At 45.6% G+C, this 20431-nt stretch overlaps 1 protein-coding gene across 3 annotated transcripts in view; it reads right to left on the bottom strand.

Moving 5' to 3' along the window:
* Positions 1-2905: 2905 nt before the first annotated feature.
* The window catches only part of LOC120928991 (high affinity choline transporter 1-like), an 80728-nt gene continuing 63202 nt past the window's right edge, over positions 2906-20431 (bottom strand). For all 3 annotated transcript variants that reach the window (XM_040340154.1, XM_040340152.1, XM_040340153.1), the window contains exons 6-8: positions 14279-14432; positions 10924-11141; positions 2906-3479 (exon numbers count right to left, since the gene is read on the bottom strand). In XM_040340154.1, the coding sequence (XP_040196088.1) occupies positions 2979-3479; positions 10924-11141; positions 14279-14432 (873 nt within the window). In that variant the 3' untranslated portion in view covers positions 2906-2978. The remainder of the gene's footprint in view (positions 3480-10923; positions 11142-14278; positions 14433-20431) is intronic.

Below are 20431 nucleotides of genomic sequence, written 5' to 3'. Positions count from 1 at the left end.
GCTAAAAAGAGTGTTTGGAGAGCATGGAAAATTAAGCTTTTGTGAAACATAAGAAGTTATTAATTAAGTTTTATAAAAATGTATCTTGTATACAGTGGTAAATAAATATTCGCCCGGTTAGAGCACTCACAACCAGACACACAGTATTATCTTCACTTTTCCACTGGCTCAAAGGACAGGTCTAAGTGTCTTTAGGATTTATTATAACTTAAAACATGGATGGGCATATGGAGAGCTTGGGATACCCCAAAACCGATGAACTGCTGACTTTGAGGATTCTTCTCCAATTTGCTGAGGTATGCAAAAATGTCCCACAGAGTCTCTAATGCTGACAAGTGACTGGGACTTTTCCCAAAGGACCAAAACTGCATTCAGTCACTTACTTCTAGCACCAGGTCATCTACACACGTGGTCACAGGATCATTGGTTGCCTCCTTCAGATATGCACTGGGCACTCTCTAATGAACGAGATATGAACCCACGCCACCATAGGACATCTGGAAACCTAGATGGCACCTCGAGAAATTGCATAGGGGTCTCCTCCACCAGTGCTGGACCCAGGAACTACGCACCTTCTGCCTCAGGCCCAGGACTATTTATAGGCTTTTCCACAACTTTCTGGGCACACCTCCCCAGGGATTGGCTAGAGTCCCATGAATATTCAGGCTGCCCACTCTGTTCTTCCTCCCACTCAGTGGCATGCCTGTCCATAAGGACTTCAGGGGCACTGCCCCCCCTTAATCCATGCGCCTTGCCCCTAATCTCCATGCAGGCCGCCGGGCGTATTGGATTTCAATTGTTTTTTTGTTTTGTTTTTTTTAAGCACATTATTAGAGCCTGAGGCTCTAATTGGCTTAAAAAAAGGGTGGGCTTGGGGCGTAGAGCACTGCGCCCTGAGCCCACCCAGTTGTGTGACAATAGCAAATTAATATTTGCTATTGCCTTCCTGATTCTCCTGCCGGCCAATCAGGAAGTGGGTTCTGAAACCGATTGGCGAGTGAGAAGGATGTTTGTTTGCCGAGTCCCCCCCCCAAAAAAAATATTGAGCACCAGCCACCACTGCTCCCACTAGAATTCCAGAATCCTCTAGAATACAGAGGAAAGTAGCTGCCTGTGAGACACGGAGCAAGCCTAAACAATCAACCCCTGCTCCACTGATTACAGAGGGGCTAACTAAATGTATCTAACAGTCTACTCTAACCTAGGAGAGTGCTTCACAGATGAGCACCACAGATCCAGTACATATTGACCTCTCTAGATTCAACAAGATCTAAAATCTGGTAGGTGTGTTTGATTAGTTCAGGTGAAGGTGGCACATTATCCCCGCTGCAAAGTGGATTGGTCCATTAAAATTACACTAAACTCTGGTTTCAATAAAATATATTTGAGTATGTATTCTTATCTCAAAAACAGTATCTCTTCATTCTCCAGGTCTCCAAATCCCTTCTCTTTTTTTTCTGTTGTGGTCCAGCCTCCTGTTAGATGCTGGCTACATTAAGTCCAGGTTCACAATGGTGAGATGCAGGATACCCTGCGATTCAGTGCCGATGCGCACACTGGTTCGCACTGATATCTGTGAACCACTTGGGAGGTCAGTGTAAAGGTAATGACACCCCCAGGCTGGTTCTCAGATCGCAGTGCAAACTGTCGAATGGTGCAGGAATTGGATCGCATAGGTGTGAATACCCATGCGATCCGATTCCAGTGCAGACCAAAAAAAGGGTCCTGCACCATTTTGATATGAATGTGATGCGATTTCAGTCATACAGTTTGTATGGCTGAATTCCCACAGACATTGCATGTGATCTGCCCAGCAGTGCGGTGCGAAACACATGCAATGTCTGTGATCACACAGGGGTGAACCCAGTCTCATTGTATGTAGTCTAGTCGGTGGCCGGGCAGTGTAACAAAGCCCCGCCTTCTCCTTGACCTTATCCGGGAGATCATAAGGCTGCAGATGGAACCAGCGCCGGTACATGAGACACAGATCAGGTACATGAGGGAGATGGGCACAGAGAGGCTGAGGCATGCAGATGGACACAATGAGACTGAGGCATGCAGATGGGTACAATGAGGCTGAGGCATGCAGATGGACACAGTGAGGCTACAGATGGGCACAGTGAAGCTGCAAATGGGCACAGTGAGGCTGCAAATGGGCACAGTGAGGCTGCAGATGGGCACAGTGAAGCTGCAGATGGGCACAGTGAAGCTGCAGATGGGCACAGTGAAGCTGTATATGGGCACAGTGAGGCTGCAAATGGGCACAGTGGGGCTGTATATGGGCACAGTGAGGCTGCAAATGGGCACAGTGAGGCTGCAAATGGGCACAGTGAGGCTGTATATGGGCACAGTGAGGCTGCAGATGGGCACAGTGAAGCTGCAAATGGGCACAGTGAGGCTGCAAATGGGCACAGTGAAGCTGCAAATGGGCACAGTGAGGCTGCAGATGGGCATTGTTGAGCCTCTTTTCCACTTACAGTAGCTGCTGCATTTCCCACCCTAGGCTTATACTCGAGTTAATACGTTTTCCCAATTTTTTGTGATAAATTTAGGCGCCTCGGCTTATATTCGGGTCGGCTTATACTCAAGTATATACAGTACATTTGATCTAGGATATGTTACCCTGGAAATTAAAGTATCTATGATTATATATAGAGAGCTCAGCATGCTTATATAAAATAACATTATTATTTTAATGAATTAATACATTTTCTTAAAAAAACAAAAAAAAAAATGAAATTCCTTTAAGATTTAGTGTACTGTAACCAGACATTGTGACAAGACACGATACATATACAGTAACTAAAACATCTTATTACATTGCAAATGACAAGTGTAAATGTTTAAGGCATAGTATTGCTTAATAGAGTCAATTATCACTTTGAATGTATTTACATAGCAGTAATATTATTGCATAAAGTATTTATTTTTGGAAAAAAAAGATGGTAGAAGTCATTGAAAGCTTTTTGGGCCTGGTCTCAGGTGTTATGGAGAGTCTCTCGCTCTTCCAGTTCATGTGGAGCTGGATGAGACAGCTCTTTGTGAAACACGTTGCATATGTCCCATCGAAATGTAAGTATTTTCTTCATGAACAAAAACTGGGCCAGATGAGACGTGACGATTATGGTGATCAGGCTGACCAGCATGGTAAACGTCTTAAAGGGAAACAACTGCACGTAGACACCATCTGCAAAGATGCATCCTGGGTATTGTAGCAATGGGGGAATTTTAAGGGAGTTTTCTCCTCCCAGGAGTCGGAGAACAAATCCCAAGACAAATCCAGCCACAGATCCATACGTGTTGGTACTGGGGAGGAACAGGGCGCAGCAAAGCTGAGGGAACAAAAGGGCGTACACCAGCTCTCCACTCAGGAACCAAAGGTCATACACGGAATTTGAGAGGAACGCCAAAGCTGTACCTGCTGAGCCCAGCAGGATCATGGAAAGACGCATGACGCACAGAACTTCTCGATCAGAGGCCTAGGAAAGTAGAGCAAAGAAAATAAGGGACATGTTCATAAATCAGTTTGTGGCCATCGATATTCATGTTCATCCATTAGGGTCCATTAGTGTACCTACTCTTACTGGGACAACGCCACAGTTCACCCCTGGACCCTGCTGAATGCTTTAGGTCAGGGGTGCCCAACCAGTGGCCCGGGGGCCACATGTGGCCCGCGAAGCCCTCTGATGTGGCCCACGACCTCCTGCTCTGGGATGGCTGATATAGGCATGTCTGTTCTGCAGGGGTTGCTGGGCTGTTTTCAAACTGATCCGCACGTGCACCGCCTACCTATCAAATCCGCCTGGGTGGACTGAATCGAAGGGCGCATAGAGTGGAGCGGGCTATGTCTGTGTCTGCTCTCGATATGCAGAGTGGACACAGACCTGTCATCCGCCTGCTCCACTCATTGTGGCCCGCGCCCGGTTACCAAGTCACTTAAGTGGCCCCCGCTCTTCAAAAGGTTGGGCATCCCTGCTTTAGGTCTATTGAGACCGTAAAGGGGGATTGACTTATGACGAGTGCTTGGAATTGGGCAAGACGCTACTCAGCTGGTATATACACCAGCAGGTCCTGGGCCCTTCTAATTTCCGCTCCTCCGGCAGTGAGGGTTGTTTTGGACGCTACTCCACCCTTATACATCTTTTGGACTGAACGTGAACTGAACTAGTCTAGGGGGACCCACACCCAGTCCACTCTGTGGTTTGAACTACAACCTGCACTACTCTGCTCCTGTGGCCCCTGATGACGGTTTGTTAACCAGAAACGCGTCAGGCATATCTACATCACCCACTAGGAGAGTGCTTTCGTGTTCTGTTTGTTTTTGTTTTTGTTTTGTTTCCTTTGTCTTTGCCAATCTTGGCATATTTACTGTTTATTGTTTTTGTATTTTGCACATTGTTGCTTTTATATGCACCCAGGTGCGTATTGTGTGCTTGTATTAAATGCCAACATGTATATCTTGTCCCAATAAAGATTATTTTTACTGACACTGTGTTTGGCTTATAAAGTCCCACCAAGGGGGTATACTCTCTTTTGTTATTAGTGTATGTCAATCAACGTCTATGGGCCAGATTCAGGTACATCTGCGGCGGCGTAACGTATCGCATTTACGTTACGCCGCCGCAAGTTTTACGGGCAAGTGCTTGATTCACAAAGCACTTGCCTGTAAAGTTGCGGCGGCGTATCGTAAATCCCTCCGGCGCAAGCCCTCCTAATTCAAATGATCCGGGTAGGGGGCGTGGATCATTTAAATTAGGTGCGTTCCCGCGCCAAACGTACTGCGCATGCTCCGTTTTGAAATTTCCCGCCGTGCTTTGCGCGAAATGACGTCCCACCGACATAATTTTTTGAACTTCGAAGTGAGTTACGTCCTTTCCTATTCACGGACGACTTACGCAAAAATAAAAAATAAATTAAATTAGACGCGGGAACGACGACCATACTTTAACATGGCAGGTCTATCTATACGCCAGGAAATAGCAGCTTTAACTTTACGCCGGGAAAAGCTGACTAGCGTCGACGTAAGAGAATGCGACGGACGCGCGTACCTTCGTGAATCGCCGGAAAAAGCTTATTAGCATACCCGACGCGGAAAACGATGCGAACTCCACCCAGCGGGCGTCGAAGTATTGCACCTACGATCCAAAGGCGCACGAAGCCGTACGCCTGTCAGATCGAAGCCAAATTCCATCGTATCTTGGTTTGAGGATTCAAACTAAAGATACGACGCAGGAAATTTGAAAGTACGCTGGTGTATCAGTAGATACGCCGGCGTACTTGCACTGTGAATCTGGCCCTATCAGTCTAGGCTTGCAATCCCATTCCATGTTCATTAGTATCTATTTGTGGGTACTACTGCTTACTGCATCATATGGAATACCTTGGAACAGTAGATTGGGCACTGGTATCTTCAGTAGGCTTAAAGGGATACTAAAGGTTCAGTTTTTTTTTTTTAAATAACAAACATGTCATACTTACCTCCACTGTGCCGTTCGTTTTGCACAGAGTGGCCCCGAACGTCCTCTTCTGGGGTCCCATGGCGGCTCTTGCGGCTCGTCCCTGCAAGAGCTAACCCCCACTGGGAAGCTCTATCCCAAAGGAGTTAGCTTGCAGGCGTCCATAGATGTCGATTGTATGACTTGGCCCCGCCCCCGGCGGCCGCGTCATTGGATTTGATTGACTGCCGCAGGAGCCAATGGCTGCACTGCTAATAATCTATCCAATGAAGAGCCGCATTTAGGTGAAAAAACATGAAGCTTTACAACCCCTTTAATCCTTATCACTGATGATCCCTGTATAAGAAAGATGAGTATGGAAACAAGATAATGCTGGGGATGCTTACTATGAGGGATGGGATTACAGGGTTAGTGTGAGATTTAAGCCTCGTACACACGACCGAGGTAGACGACGGGCGAAACACATCGTTTTGCTCGTCGAGTTCCTTGTGAAGCCATCGAGAAACTTGACAAGCCAATTTTCTCCATTCCCGTCAAGGAAATAGAGAACTTGCTCTCTTTTTGGCTCGTCGAGTTTCTCGACAGTTTCCTCGACGAAAATGTACACACAACCGGTTTCCTCGGCAAAAAAATATCTCCCAGCAAGTTTCTTGCTGGTTTTTGCCGAGAAACTCGTCTCATCGGTTTGGTCCGACCGTGTGTACGGGGCCTTAGAGTTCGGGTCAGGGTGAGGGTTATGGTAAAGTTTGGTGTTAGATTTGCAGTGATACTGTTTGTGTTCGATTTAAAGGAAGGATTAGTGTGAAGGTTAGGGGCACATTTTAATACAAAAAAAAGAGCTATGCTAAATTATAAAGCACAGAAATGTGCTTTACAAATGTCCACTGCACTTCACTGCCTTTGAAAATTCGAAGCTGGCACAGCCGAACAAAAATTAATAGAATGGGGTTGTATAGAAAAAAAATAACCCGGGAGGAAAGGCCAATCAATGTCACATGACCGACTCTCCTCCAATAATACAATTTATCTGTAAAGTAAGGCATTTTATGACGCAGGGTAGAGTGTTACACACTCAGTGCTGCTGATGAAGCAGTATAGCGAGCCGTCCTGTACTGGGCCCGGGCCCCGTCAGTTCCAAGCGGAGGCACCTGATAAGCAGGAGGGCCGGCTGTACTGTGTTATTGCAGAAACTGATCCTCTTTTGCCTCCCTCTGCAGCACTCCCAGCTTCTCCTCTTCTTTCTCCCTCCAGCTACACTGCAGGGAGAGTTGTTCTAGCAGATGCACCACTTTCCCTGTCTGGGCCCCCTTGTGTGCTCCTTATCATTGCAGTGTTTACAGCTTCCCTCCTCTCCTCTCCCACCGGCAGCTGCTGTGTGCACAGGGGAATGTTTCAGGATGGATTGCGGGGGAAGGTGCAGATAAATATTTAATTTACTGGCCCCTTCCTTTCCTGAATGTATACAGTGAGCGATTGGTACCAATAACTCCTGTGTCCATTCATGTTTACTATGCTCTAGTTTGTGAATAAGCAGGAAGCCTCAGAGCACTTCCTATTCATTCATCTGTGCAGCTGGGGTTGCAGAGAGAATGGGACTGAGAAATCTATGTCCTCAGCCACTTTTGGCCAATAAGGGGGGTTTAGAGGTGGGCCCGGTCAGGTAAGTTGTGTGGGGGCCCTGTCATTTCTAAGAGCAGCCCTATACATACTACTGCGATGTATAACAGAGAGCCCATAGCAATATCCACCCCATTATAAATTAGCCTCTTATGCCGCGTACACACGGTCAGACTTTTGACCGGGCAAAACTCTGTTGGAATTTTCAATGGAAAAATAGAGAACCTGCTCTCTATCTAAGTCCGTTGTAAATTCAGACGGAAAAAGTCTGATGGGGCATACACACGGTCAGAATATCCGATGAAAAGCTCCCATCAGACTTTTTTCATCGAAAATTCCGACTGTGTGTACGCGGCTTAAGTGTTACAGAAGGCTCAGTGTGAGGGTTAGTGTTAAGATAAAAGCGAAGGCTAGAGTTAGGATTGGTGGGAGCCTTATGCCCTGTACACACGATCACTTTTTGTGATGAAAAAAAATGGCATTTTTTATCATGAAAAAAAATGACATTTTTCCAACTTCATCATTAAAAATTATGTTGCCCACACACCATCGTTTTTTGAAAAATGATGAACAAAGTGACGGCACTCTAAAGGGGAAGTTCTATTTGCCTTGAGGCTGCTTTTAGCTGGTTACTTGTTAGTCAAATACGATTCGTGCTTTTTTGTCTGTTACAGCGTGATGAATGTGCTTACTCCATTATGAATGGTAGTTTTACCTCCCGTCTCCTAACGTGCTTCTTGGCATGTGCGGGTTTAAAACGTCATTTTTGCCCACACACGATCATTTTTTATGACACAAAAAATGACATTTTAAAAAATGACATAAAAAATTCAAGCATCTTCGAAATTTTTTTTGTCATTTTTCAGAAGACATAAAATGACATTTTGCCCACACACCATCATTTTAAATGACATTTTTAAAAATGTCATTTTTTTTCATCACAAAAAGTGATCGTGTGTACTGGGCATTAGGGGTTGATTTACTAAAGGCAAATAGTCTGTGCACTTTGCAAAGTGCATTTATTTCAGCTAGTAAATGAGCTAAAGCTTCACTTTGCAAAGAGTACCCAATCACATGCAGGGCCGCCATCAGGGGGGTACAGGCAGTACACCTGTACAGATGGCAACCCCCCCCCCCTTTTTTTATTCTTTTTTTGTAAGGGGTCCGGAGGTCCACAGGGGCCGGGAGGTCCCCAGGGCCCCGGATGGCAACCCCCCTTTTTTTTATAAAAGAAAATAATATATTTTTTTATACAAATGTTATTATTTTTTTCTTTTTTATATATATATATATATATATATATATATTTTTTTTTTATTAAAGGGCCCAGAGATCCCCAGGGACCCGGAGGGGGGGCCCATGCCTGAAGCTGTGTAAGGGGCCCCATAATTCCTGATGGCTGCCCTGATCACGTGCAAGGAAAAAAAAAAAAAAAAACAGCATTTTTGCTTGCATATAATTGGATGATGGAAGTCAGCAGAACTTCTGCTCATTTAATAAGATCTGGAGCAACTGCACTTGCAGAGGGCACAGTCTATTGTCCTTTAGTAAATCAACCCCTAAGGTTTGTAGGGAGGGTTGATTTGAGGTACAGTTATGCCCTGTACACACGATCGGTTCGTCTGATGAAAACGAATCGATAGATTTTTTCATCAGATATCCGATGAAGCTGACTTTCATCAGTCTTGCCTACACACCATCGGTTAAAGATCCGATGGTGTCCAACGCGGTGACGTAAAACACAACGATGTGCTGAGAAAAATGGCGTTCAATGCTTCCGAGCATGCGTCGACTTGATTCTGAGCATGCATGGATTTTTGACCAATGGATTTCCCCACAGACGATCGTTTTTTTCTATCGTTTTTTTAACCATAAGTAAAATTTAAAACAGGTTCTATTTTTTTTCACCGATGGGAAAAAACTGATGGGGCCCACACACGATTGGTTCGTCGGATGAAAACGGTCCATCGGTCCGTTTTCATCAGACGAACGGATCGTGTGTACAGGGGGGGGGATCGTGTGTACAGGTATTAGAGTCAGTGTTACAGGGGGTTAGTGTTGGGGTAGTTTGAGGGAGAGTTATTGTTAGGGTTATTATGAGGAAAGGTTACTTTTAGGGTTACAAGGGAGGGATGGTGTTAGGGTTAGTTTGAGCGAGAGTTTGTGTTGGGGTTAGTTTGAGCAGGGGTTAGTGTTAGTATGAGGAATGGTTACTATTAGGGTTACAGAAAGGGTTGGTGGTAGGGTTAGTTTGAGCAGGGGTTGGTGTTAGAATAAGGATCGTTTACTATTAGGGTTACAGTGAGGATTGATGGTAGGTTTAGTTTAAGCAAGGGTTAGTGCTAGTATGAAGAATGGTTACTATTAGGGTTACGGGAGGGTGGGTGGTAGGGTTAGTTTGAGCCAGGGCTAGTGTTAGTATGAGGAATGGTTACTATTAGGGTTACAGGAATGGTGGGTGGTAGGGTTAGTTTGAGCAAGGGTGGTAAAGCGCCACTAGTTTTATTGTTGCTTTACAGCTGTTTAAGCTGCGCTTTTCGGCTGCTACCGGGGCACTTTTTAACACCCGCTAGCGGCCGAAGAAGAGGTTAAAAGCGCCCGTGTTCCGGCGCTTCCAAATAGATTTTCAGGCTGAAACGCCTGAAAACTGCCTCTGTGTGAAAGGGGTCTTAGGGTTAAAGAAAGAGTGGTTGCTAGGGTTAGTTTGAGCAATGATTAGTGTTAGTATGTGGAATATTTACTATTGGGGTTTGCTGGAAGGGTGGGACGGTAGGGTTAGTTTTAGCAGAGTGTTAGTCTTAGTATGAGGAATGGTTACTCTCAGTGTTATTGATAGGGCTGATGTTAAGGTTAGTTTGAAGAGGCCCTTATGATAAAACACTCAGCACCAGGAGCTGTATGCTGAAAACTACTCACCACAATAAAACCCTAATGTATTGGATAAAAAGCCAAAGTAGGAGTACCCAGTTAACAATACTGCTAACCCACTAGCCAAGTTTCTTAATATAGTCTTTTTAACCTAACTGTCCATCCAGGATTTCTGTCAGATTCAGCCCAATATTGTAGAGCCATTTATTTCATACTGCATACAGCTGTTTCAGGCTTGTTGGCCATCATCAACATAGTGCATGGAAACAATGGCTTTTATGGTGCAGGATTGGTGACAAAAGAGAAAAACATGAAAAGTAATGATCTGCATGGCTCCAATCATTATCCTAAAAGGAGGAATAATTTTCTTGCTTTTTGGATATGTGATGGAAAGAGACATGGAACGGTGCTAGTAAGGCACTACTGTACTATGCACTGGTTAAGTTGAAAGCTTTTTGGTTCCTTGGGTCCCTCTTCACCATAACCTTCTGAGTTATACTTTCTTAGCAGAGAATATCTAATGCCTCGTACACACGTACAGGATTTCCGACAGGAAAAGTTCCCGTCGGAAATCCCAAGGGGAAAGCCGATAACCTGCTCGGATCAGTCTTTCCCCTACACACAGACGGTTTTCCCGACAGGAAAACTGCGATGGAGCTTTGGCCCGGGAATCCCGGCCATGTGTATGCTCCATCGTAGTTTTTCCATCGTAGTTTTTTTTTTGTCCGGCGGTTTTTGGGCAGTTTTCCCGTTGGAAAAACTACGAGGAGCATACACACGGCCGGGATTCCCGGCCAAAAGCTCTCCTCACAGTTTTCCCGTTGGGAAAACTGATCATGTGTACGAGGCTAAAAACCCATATACCATTTTCTATGTAAAACACATAATTTCTACTGGGTGGCTTGATGTGTTACACATTTGTGGGGTTATTGTGTTGATAAAGAATTAAGTAATTTTTTTAGAAACGTTGTTTTCAACTCACCGTTTTCCTTAGCATCTTCTTGTAAATGTTGTAGGCAAACATGGAGCTGGCAGACAGGAGAGAGGAGTCTGCAGAGGACATCACAGCTGCTGCAATGGCTCCCAACCCTGCCACTGACACATACGCTGGGCAGAGGTACTGCAATACCAAAGGAAGAATCATGTTCGACTCATTCCTCTTATATGGTGAGGGTAAGCCATAGCTAGTCTGGTTCCAGTCTAGAAAAAAGAAAGTCAACCAGCAGTTAGCAAAACGTGTTGTTCTGTTGAGGAAATGACAAATAAAGTTAGACAAATATTCACTGACATAACTGGGCTTTCGAAAAATGGAATCATATAGTGAAACTACACATTTACTCAGAAAAAAAATCAAAAATCTTCCCTTCCAGGTTAACTATATATTTTAGCACTTTTGTTCAGTCAGTTGGATGTCAATCCCTGAACTATTTTTGTGCAATATAAAATGAACCATCATATAAAACTTTGCTAAATAGATTCTGTTAAAGAGGAACTGAACTATGGGAGCTCTGCTCAAATAACTCAGCTAGAAGGCAAAGGACCAGTGGTCTCCTTGCAACTGTTTTTTTTCCATTACTGACTTATGACTTGTTCTGCATTATATGGGCAGGGCTTTCCTTCCTCATGTCAGAGCCTCCAGCAAGGAGAACGGTGACTTTAAATCTCTCTTCAAATCTTCTGAGGCTAGCACTGCATATATATTGTATACTATATACAGTATAGCTATGAAGCTGTAGGCACAGGAGTCAAATAAAACCAAAGAATTTCCAAGCTCAACTTACCAACTAGCCTGAGACCAACCAAATTAACCTGTCTAAAAGTATGTGTTAAAAACAGGGGTGTAGTTGCACACATTTGCAAATTCATGCGTAAGCTGCAGGCCTCTGTCAAATCACCCTGTATCCTGCAGACCCTAACTCTAAATTTGAAGAGTCTCCACAGTGGAAGCACATGTATGCTGATGAATAGATGAAGGGCAGATGACTGCAGGGAGCCCAAGGTTAATTTGGTTGGTCGTAGGCTGGTTGGTAAGTTGAGCTTGGAAATTCTTTGGTCTTATTTGACATGTGTTTGCCCTTCCAGGGCTCCTTGCTGTGAAGACCAACTGACTGCAGGCCCCGGCAAGGCACCCGTATCCTGCAGACCCTAACTCTAAATTTGAAGAGTCTCCACAGTGGGAGCACATGTATGCTGATGGATAGATGAAGGACAGATGACTACGGGGAGCCCAAGGTTAATTTGGTTGGTCGTAGGCTGGTTGGTAAGTTGAGCTTGGAAATTCTTTGGTCTTATTTGACATATGTTTGCCCTTCCAGTGCTCCTTGCTGTGAAGACCAGTTATAGGTGGGGGCAGTGACCTTTTTTGTCTAGTGTGTTCCTGCGCCTTTAAGGAGGGTTGGGCTCCCTCCAGTCATCTGTCCTTTATCTATCCATCAGCTCTACACTGTGGAGACTCTTCAAATTTAGAGTTAGGGTCTGCAGGATACAGGGAGCCTTGCCGGGGCCTGCAGCTTACGCATGTATTTGCAAATATGTGCAACTAAACCCCTGTTTTTAACACATACTGTTAGACAGGTTATTTTGGTTGGTCACAGGCTGGTTGGTTAGTTGAGCTTGGAAATTCTTTGGTTTTACTTGACATGCGTTTGCCCTTCCAGTGCTCCTTGCTGTGTAGACCAGTTATAGGTGGGGGCAGTGACCTTTTTTTGTATTATAGGCACAGGAGTTCCTGGGCAGTGGGCACAATCACAAACCAGGGACTGCAGTGCTATTTTTCTGGAGGAATTCAAGTAAAAAAATGTATGCTTTTTTTCAATGACTTGCTGATCGCAGAGCATGCAAGCGGTGCATGCTCGGGAGGACGTACATGGATGCTCTCCCGGCAATTTAGGCCCACGCTGTAGCCTTCTTTCGGCAGAGGAGGTTAACCTACCACCAGCATGTCTTTGGAGTGTGGAAGGAAACTGGAGTACCTGGAAAAAACCCACACAGGCACAGGGAGAACATGCAAACTCCATGCAGGTAGTGTTGTAGTTACGTTCGCCTTCAGATTTTCCTAAAAATAAATTACCCCATATGCAAGTCCAAATCCGGTGAATAGTACATACCAGTGATCCTCCTGTTGTAAATGGTGCACATCCTTCTATTATAGATGCAGCTGAGGGGCCTCTCCAAAAAAAAAACTACTGGCACCACATTCCCCCTCTGTCCTGCCTCTTCCATAGGTGGAATTTTGGAAAATCTTGCTGAAGGTGAACTAAACTAAATCAAATACCAAGCTCCCTCTAGTGGTTAATCTTCAAATAACTAAACCGTTGCCTACAAAATATAACATTTAAATACCCTGCTTATAATCACCAAATATGTGCTCACTAAAAATACACTAGTCTTAAACTTAAGGGGCTAGATCCAGATAGATTCCTCTATCTATCTGCCGGCGTAACGTATCTCTGATACGTTATGCCGCCGTAACTTTGGGCGCAAGTTCCGTATGCAGAAAGAACTTGCGCCCTTAGTTACCGCGGCGTAACGTATGTGTGGCGACGTAAGCCCGCCTAATTCAAATGGGGATGTTGGGGGCGTGTTTTATTTAAATTTGACTTGACCCCGCGTATTTGACGTTTTTTGTGAACGGCGCATGCACCGTTTGTGAAAAAATCCCAGTGCGCATGCTCGAAATTACGCCGCAAAGCCTCATTGGTATCGACGTGAACGTAACTTCCGCAAAGCCCTATTCGCAAACGACTTACGCAAACGACGTAAAATTTTCAAAACTCGGAGCGGGAACGACATCCATACTTAACATTAGCTACGCCTCATATAGCAGGGGTAACTTTACGCCGGAAAAAGCCTAACGCAACCGACTGAAAAAAATGCGCCCGGGGGACGTACGTTTCTGAATCGGCGTAAATACCTATTTAGCATATTCCTCGCGTAACTATAAGGAAAAGCGCCACCTAGCGGCCAGCGTGATTATGCAGCCTAAGATACGATGGTGTAAGACACTTACACCAGTCGGATCTTAGGGATATCTATGCGTAACTGATTCTATGAATCAGGCGCATAGATACGACGGCCGGCACTCAGAGATACGACGGCGTATCAGGAGATATGCCGTCGTATCTCGTTTCTGAATCCGGCCCAAGGTTTCTGGCTCTGAGGCATATTTGTGACCTGATGCAGTCACAAGTCTAAAATAAAAATAAGTTTTGAAAAGGAATCTAAACAGTTATCAGAAAGGGAAAGAATAAAATCTGTGCTGGAGCTGGAGATCATTCCATTATGTATCAAGCATTTCATTTTATGATATTGTCACGGTTAGTTCTACTGTCTGTTACCTGTAGAGGCTGCGACTGCACCAATGAGAATAGAAGGGACCCCCAGGACTGCAGACAGGACCCCCGAGAGGTAAGACGCTACCACTGCTTGGTTAGAAGACGAGGCAGCGAGAACTCTCTGAAAATAGATTTGCCATGCAATGCCACCCAGACTCTGAAATGACAAAATGTGAGGGTGAAATATCTGTTATTTCATTTTTATAGATGTTAGATGTAGATAATGTAAGATTTTTGAATGAAAGGCTATGTGTTTAATTTTTTTTTATTACAGTATATATATATATATATATATATATATATATCATAAAATCAAAACATTTTTTTTAAATTTGAAGCCCACTTGTAAAATCACTTGTTCAAACCAGTACAGTAGAGGTTTGCAATGAGTATGTACAATACCCAGGGCCGTCTTAATAGCATCATGGGCCCCTGGGCAAAGTAATTCTCTGGGGCCCCTACAATAGAGACATTGCAGGTAAACAGAAATCAAGTAGGTAGGAGGTAGGTCGCCCCCAGACGACGTCACATACTGACGAAACGTACGTCGGGAGGAGGAGACGCTTTGACGTGCTGCGTCTTGGTCCCGGAGGACGGGCGTTCGTAGTAGCCGGCCGGCTCGATTTTTTTACGCTGTAATTGACTGTTTTTCATGTAAGTGCAACCTTTTTATTACATTTTTATTATCTACGGTACATCACTATGTGGATTCATTTCTTTTTTGGTGACACAAATCGCTGTGGCTGCTTGTGAGAGTTTACGACGCTTTGGCTGGTGAATTGGAGGCAATTTCTCTAAAGGCCCTGGCTGGGTTTGGCCACAAGCTGTTTGTTTTTATGTGTCTGGTAAGAGTCCCCCTTATTTGGTGATACCTATCGGTGGTGGCTTTTCCTTGGTGTGCTACTATAATTTGAATTTTATTTGCGGTACATCACTATATGAGATTTTTTTCATGTACCTTGGATTTCCATCTTATCCACACATTTGGAGGATCACCACCTAGAGTGTCAGCGGCAGTTCCTGATAAAGACCCTAGCTGGGGGTTCCAGCTGCAAGCCTTGTTTGCTTGCCCTTCTGGTAAGCGCATAATCAATTATTTATCCATTTCACTGGTGGAGGATTCTATATTTGCTAGTCACGTTGTGTATGGAATTTAATAATATTTTTTCATTCAATATTTCACTCACGTGATGTGAACTTACACTACAATTTTTTGCCCATTGGACTTTATGGACATTATTTATATCAATTTATTTTTTACTCACTTATTGGTTTAGCGCAACTGATTTTTTCTTCTTTTAGGAGGTAGGGGATATCTAGGGTGTAGATGGGTCAGAGTGCTGGGGGGATATCTGGGATGTAGAGGGTCACCCCCGGGACTGCCCCAATTTTGGGGCAGCCTGGACTCAAGCACCAGCTGCTTTGGGGAAAGGGCAGGGGCCCCCCATGCAGCTGGGGCCCCTGGGCAGTGCCCAGGTGTGCCCTCTCATTAAGACAGCCCTGACCATACCACACAAAAGCAACAGATCCATCTGATGGATGTGTCAGTACTTACTGCCAATTCTCTCCATCCCTAAACCATCTTAGATAGTACATGCAGTGTCAGTAAATGTAATTGCTCTCACTTGGGTCCCCCAGAGAAAAAAACAGGGAGCGTATATAAAAACTAAACATTTGGAAAAATTTAGCTTGTGGGTGCCTGTATTCAGTAATGGCTTATGGGGTCAATTTATATAACATTTAATGAGTTTAATGCGTATGCCTAAAAGTAAAGGAATCAGGAATAATCACTGTATTCTGTCTAAAACATTTATTACTTTTAATCCTCAGCTCCATCTTGTGGCCCAATGTGTATTTTCCTGAAGAACTTCAATCTGGAAAATAATGTACCATGTCCACTAGATGGAGCTAATGATCATGTCCTGATACCACTTTTTTAAGACTGAGTACTTTTTTTCAAGTACTCGCCGATACCGAATAGCGATCCTTTGAGACAGGGAAAGGGACTAGGGACACAGATTCCTCAGTCCCTTTCTCAGCAGCGCTGAAAATGAATTGAGAGAAGACAGCAGCTCCTCTCCATTCATAAACGGAGACATTGTAAACACAAGTTACGATGTTTCAGTTATGTGAATGGACAGAGTCAGTGATCACCGACTCTGTACATTCGGAAAAGGTAGGAGCCGGATTTATCGGTTCCTACCTCCACTCTCAATCCTGACAGATCGAGGGGGACAGCAGCACGGAGGAGGAGAAGAGAGGGGACAGCAGCATGGAGGAGAAGAGAGGAGGACAGCAGCACAGGGGGGGAGAAGAGAGGGGGACAGCAGCACGGAGGGGGAGAAGAGAGGGGGACAGCAGCACAGGGGGGGAGAAGAGAGGGGGACAGCAGCACGGAGGGGGAGAAGAGAGGGGGACAGCAGCATGGAGGAGAAGAGAGGGGGACAGCAGAACGTAGGAGTAGAGAGGGGGACAGCATCACGGAGGAGGAGAGAGGGGGACAGCAGCACGGAGGGGACGAGAGGGGGACAGCAGCACGGGGGGAAGAGAGGGGGACAGCAGAACGGGGGGGACAGCAGCACAGAGGAGAAGAGAGGGGTACAGCATCACGGAGGAGTAGAGAGGGGGACAGCATCACGGAGGAGTAGAGAGGGGACAGCAGCACGGAGGAGAAGAGAGGGGGACAGCAGCACAGAGGAGAAGAGAGGGGGACAGCAGCACAGAGGAGAAGAGAGGGGGACAGCAGCACAGAGGAGAAGAGAGGGGGACAGCAGCACAGAGGAGAAGAGAGGGGGACAGCAGCACAGAGGAGAAGAGAGGGGGACAGCAGCACAGAGGAGAAGAGAGGGGGACAGCAGCACAGAGGAGAAGAGAGGGGGACAGCAGCACAGAGGAGAAGAGAGGGGGACAGCAGCACGGAGGAGAAGAGAGGGGAACAGCAGCACGGAGGAGAAGAGAAGGGGAGACGGAGGAGAAGAGAGGGGGACAGCAGCACGAAGGGGGACACAGAGCAGCATGGAGGGGGACACAGAGGGGTACAGCAGCAGAGCAGCAGAATGGAGGGGGACTGGAGGAGGATGCGGGGACAGTCAGCGGTCACTAAAAGCCGGAGCTTTGAAACCTATACAGGGTGATCAGTGCTTGTAACTCTCCTACCGCACTGATCACCCCGACTGCCCAGGTATCGGGCGAAGCATCGGGGCATTTGCCCCGAGTACAAGTACTCGGGCAAATGCTTGGTGTCGGTACCGATACCAATACTAATATCGGTATCGGGACAACCCTAATGTGAAATATAGTGATGGAGGAATGGTTTGGGCCATGCATCAGCCCTGAACAGCGCTGAACACTCGAATATAGGGGACGCTCGGCGGGATGTTCTAAGCCCCGATTGGCTGAGGCAATGGACCTGACTACTGGTCAGGTACAAAGCTTTGCCCGATCAGGTGACAGTGAATAGCTGGTTGTTAAGGAGCGGGCCGGGGAGCCGGCCATGGTGTCCTTAACAACGGATGAGTTATCAGCTGTCAGCAGGCTTACCTGCTGACAGCTGAATGAAAAAAAAAACATTGCCGACAATACAATTCGTGATTGATGATAGATCTACATCGGGGGACATAGTTTTTTTTTAATTCCTTTATTAAAAATAAAAAAACAATGTTTTTTTTCTTTGTCACTGTACCCCATACTCATTCACATAGAAGGGGGGCCGGGATCTGGGGGCCCTCTTGTTAAAGGGAGTTTTTTTTTAGATTTCAATAAGCCCCTGCCCGCAGTCCCCCACAACTACCGCCCATGGTAGTGGGGAAGAGCCCCTTGTCCCCATCAACATGGGGACAAGGTGCTTTGGGGACAAAGCATCCCACCATGGTGAGGGCATGTGGCCTGGTATGGTTCAGGAGGGGTGGGGGACGCTCGCTCAACCCCCCTTTCCTGGCCTGCCAGGCTGCAGGCTCAGATAAGTGTCTGCTATGGATTTTGGGGGAAACCCCATGCCATTTTTTTTTTATTTTGGCGTAGGGGTTTAGTTTTCCAAGTTTGGGTCCCATTGTCTTTAATAGGGTTCGCGGTTTGGGTCCGAACTTTTTCTATGTTCGGGAGTTCTGGTTCGAACTGAACCTGGGGGTGTTCGGCCTATCACTAGTGAAATATACATATTAGACAGGTTACAGGAATTATTTGTGATGGCTGTGTAAATGCGTGTGCCATTTGCACAACCAGCTTGCTATGCTTGCTATAAACAGATGTAAGAGTCAACTCTGAATCCCAACTTTTGGTAGGGCGGTTGTAAAGGAGGACCTGAACTGTGCCTCAAAAAGGCAAGCAGAGGCAACAGACTAATCACCAGTATTACCTGTGGTCTTCCTGCAGCTGACCTTTTCAACAATTACTGACTTACCATGCCTTGTTCTGCACCATGTCTCTGCGTGGAAGAGGCCATCTTAAATTATGTTTCCTCATGTCAGGGCTGCCCTCTGGATGACAGCGTGTATACCCAAATGTCCTGGATCTTGGCATAATCCTGACGTCTCACGGGTCTAGGCCATGTCCCAGAGTCAAATGATGGAAATTTTGTTTCAGCATCCAGTTGCAGATCTATGCACTCACTGTCTGGCGGAGTGATCTCCTGCCAACAGTTGATGTATAGCTTCTGCACAGAGGTAGTAGCATGGGACACAACATCAGAGTTCCCGCTGAAAACCATCCCCCAACACTGGGCGCTAATGGTTAATTCTTCTATCCCATTGCAACATCTCGTTTCTTTTCACCCTTTCCCACTGACCCCAATATTTTCTTTCTTCATCCACCAAGGTCCACCCCCCCCCCCCCAACCCATTAACCCCAATGCTTCTTGGAAAAGCGAAATTACAAACCTAGCCATGCTGTCTGTCAGGGTTGCCTGGATTACAAGAGTGAATAAACAGAATTTTGGCAAATAAAACAGTTCCCAGGCATGTATTTCAACCATTTGCATAGCTGTTAGCTCAATTGTAAGTTCAGCTTTCAAACTGCTTCATAGCAATATTCTTTGCTGCTGATAATCTGCCAGATCAACAAACTTTAATAGCAGTAGTTTCTACCTAATTTGATATACAAAAGTTTTGAATATATTTTTGTGTAGCATTGCTTTATTTATGTTCAGTATAGATATACTGGTTATATTGGTATAGATATAGAATATTGCATGTAAGTAATTAGGGTTCAGCTAGTAAGCAAATCTTTAGGATCTCTTCACACGATTACCTATCTATTCTGTTCTGTTGCTAAATAAACTTGTTGTTTATAGAGTTCAATAGATCAAACTCCAATTTTAGAGTGACTCTAAGGGCCCTTTCACAGGGGTGGTCCGCCTGTCAGTTTTTTAGGCGGACCTGAACGGGGTGCTCTGTGCATCTCTATGGAGATATGCCCGCTGACATCCGACCCGCTCCGATCCGCCAAAGTGTGACGGAGGAAAACCCTACTTTTCCATCCATCTGGCGGATCGGATGACAACGGACTCTACAGTCCGTCATCCGATCCCCCATAGGGGAGAGCAGAACTCTGACAGGTCGGTCCCTTCACAATGTGCAGAGACAGACCTGTCATCTGCCTGCTCAACGGGGATTGACGGAGCGTTCCCCCCTGAGCAAAGCGGTGCCCGCACATGGACAGCCCCGTGTGAAAGTACCCCAAGTCATTTCTGGCAAAATAAATGTCATAGAAGTAATAGTTAATAGCACACATTTTGTGGTGTCTACTCTGAGGTATGACTTAAAGTGGATGTAAACCAACTCTCATCCTTTCTAAACTATTGCCATAGTGCTGCTGATCTATAAGAATATAGATGCCTCCTGCATGTATGCTTACCTGTCAAATGTTTCCCTTCGGTCTGTTATGAGACCTGAAAAACTGCATATTCTGTGGGTGGGTCTGTTGTCCGGAGCTTGGTGGGTAGAGTCGTGATGTCAGTAGACTCCATGCTCTCCTCTACACTCCCCTTGTCAGCATGCATTTTCTCCTGTGTATTTCTTACACTAAATTCTGCCATGATCACTAATCTAACATCCAGTCAAAACCCATAAAAGTAACCACAAGACTTCAGCATGCCCAATCATGCTGAGGTGTTGAACAGCCAATCCTGGGAAAGCTGCAGAAGAAAGGGGGTGGGAAATA

Source organism: Rana temporaria, chromosome 2, assembly GCF_905171775.1.
Source record: "Rana temporaria chromosome 2, aRanTem1.1, whole genome shotgun sequence".
NCBI lineage: Eukaryota > Metazoa > Chordata > Amphibia > Anura > Ranidae > Rana > Rana temporaria.
This window is presented reverse-complemented; position numbering and strand designations above follow the sequence as displayed.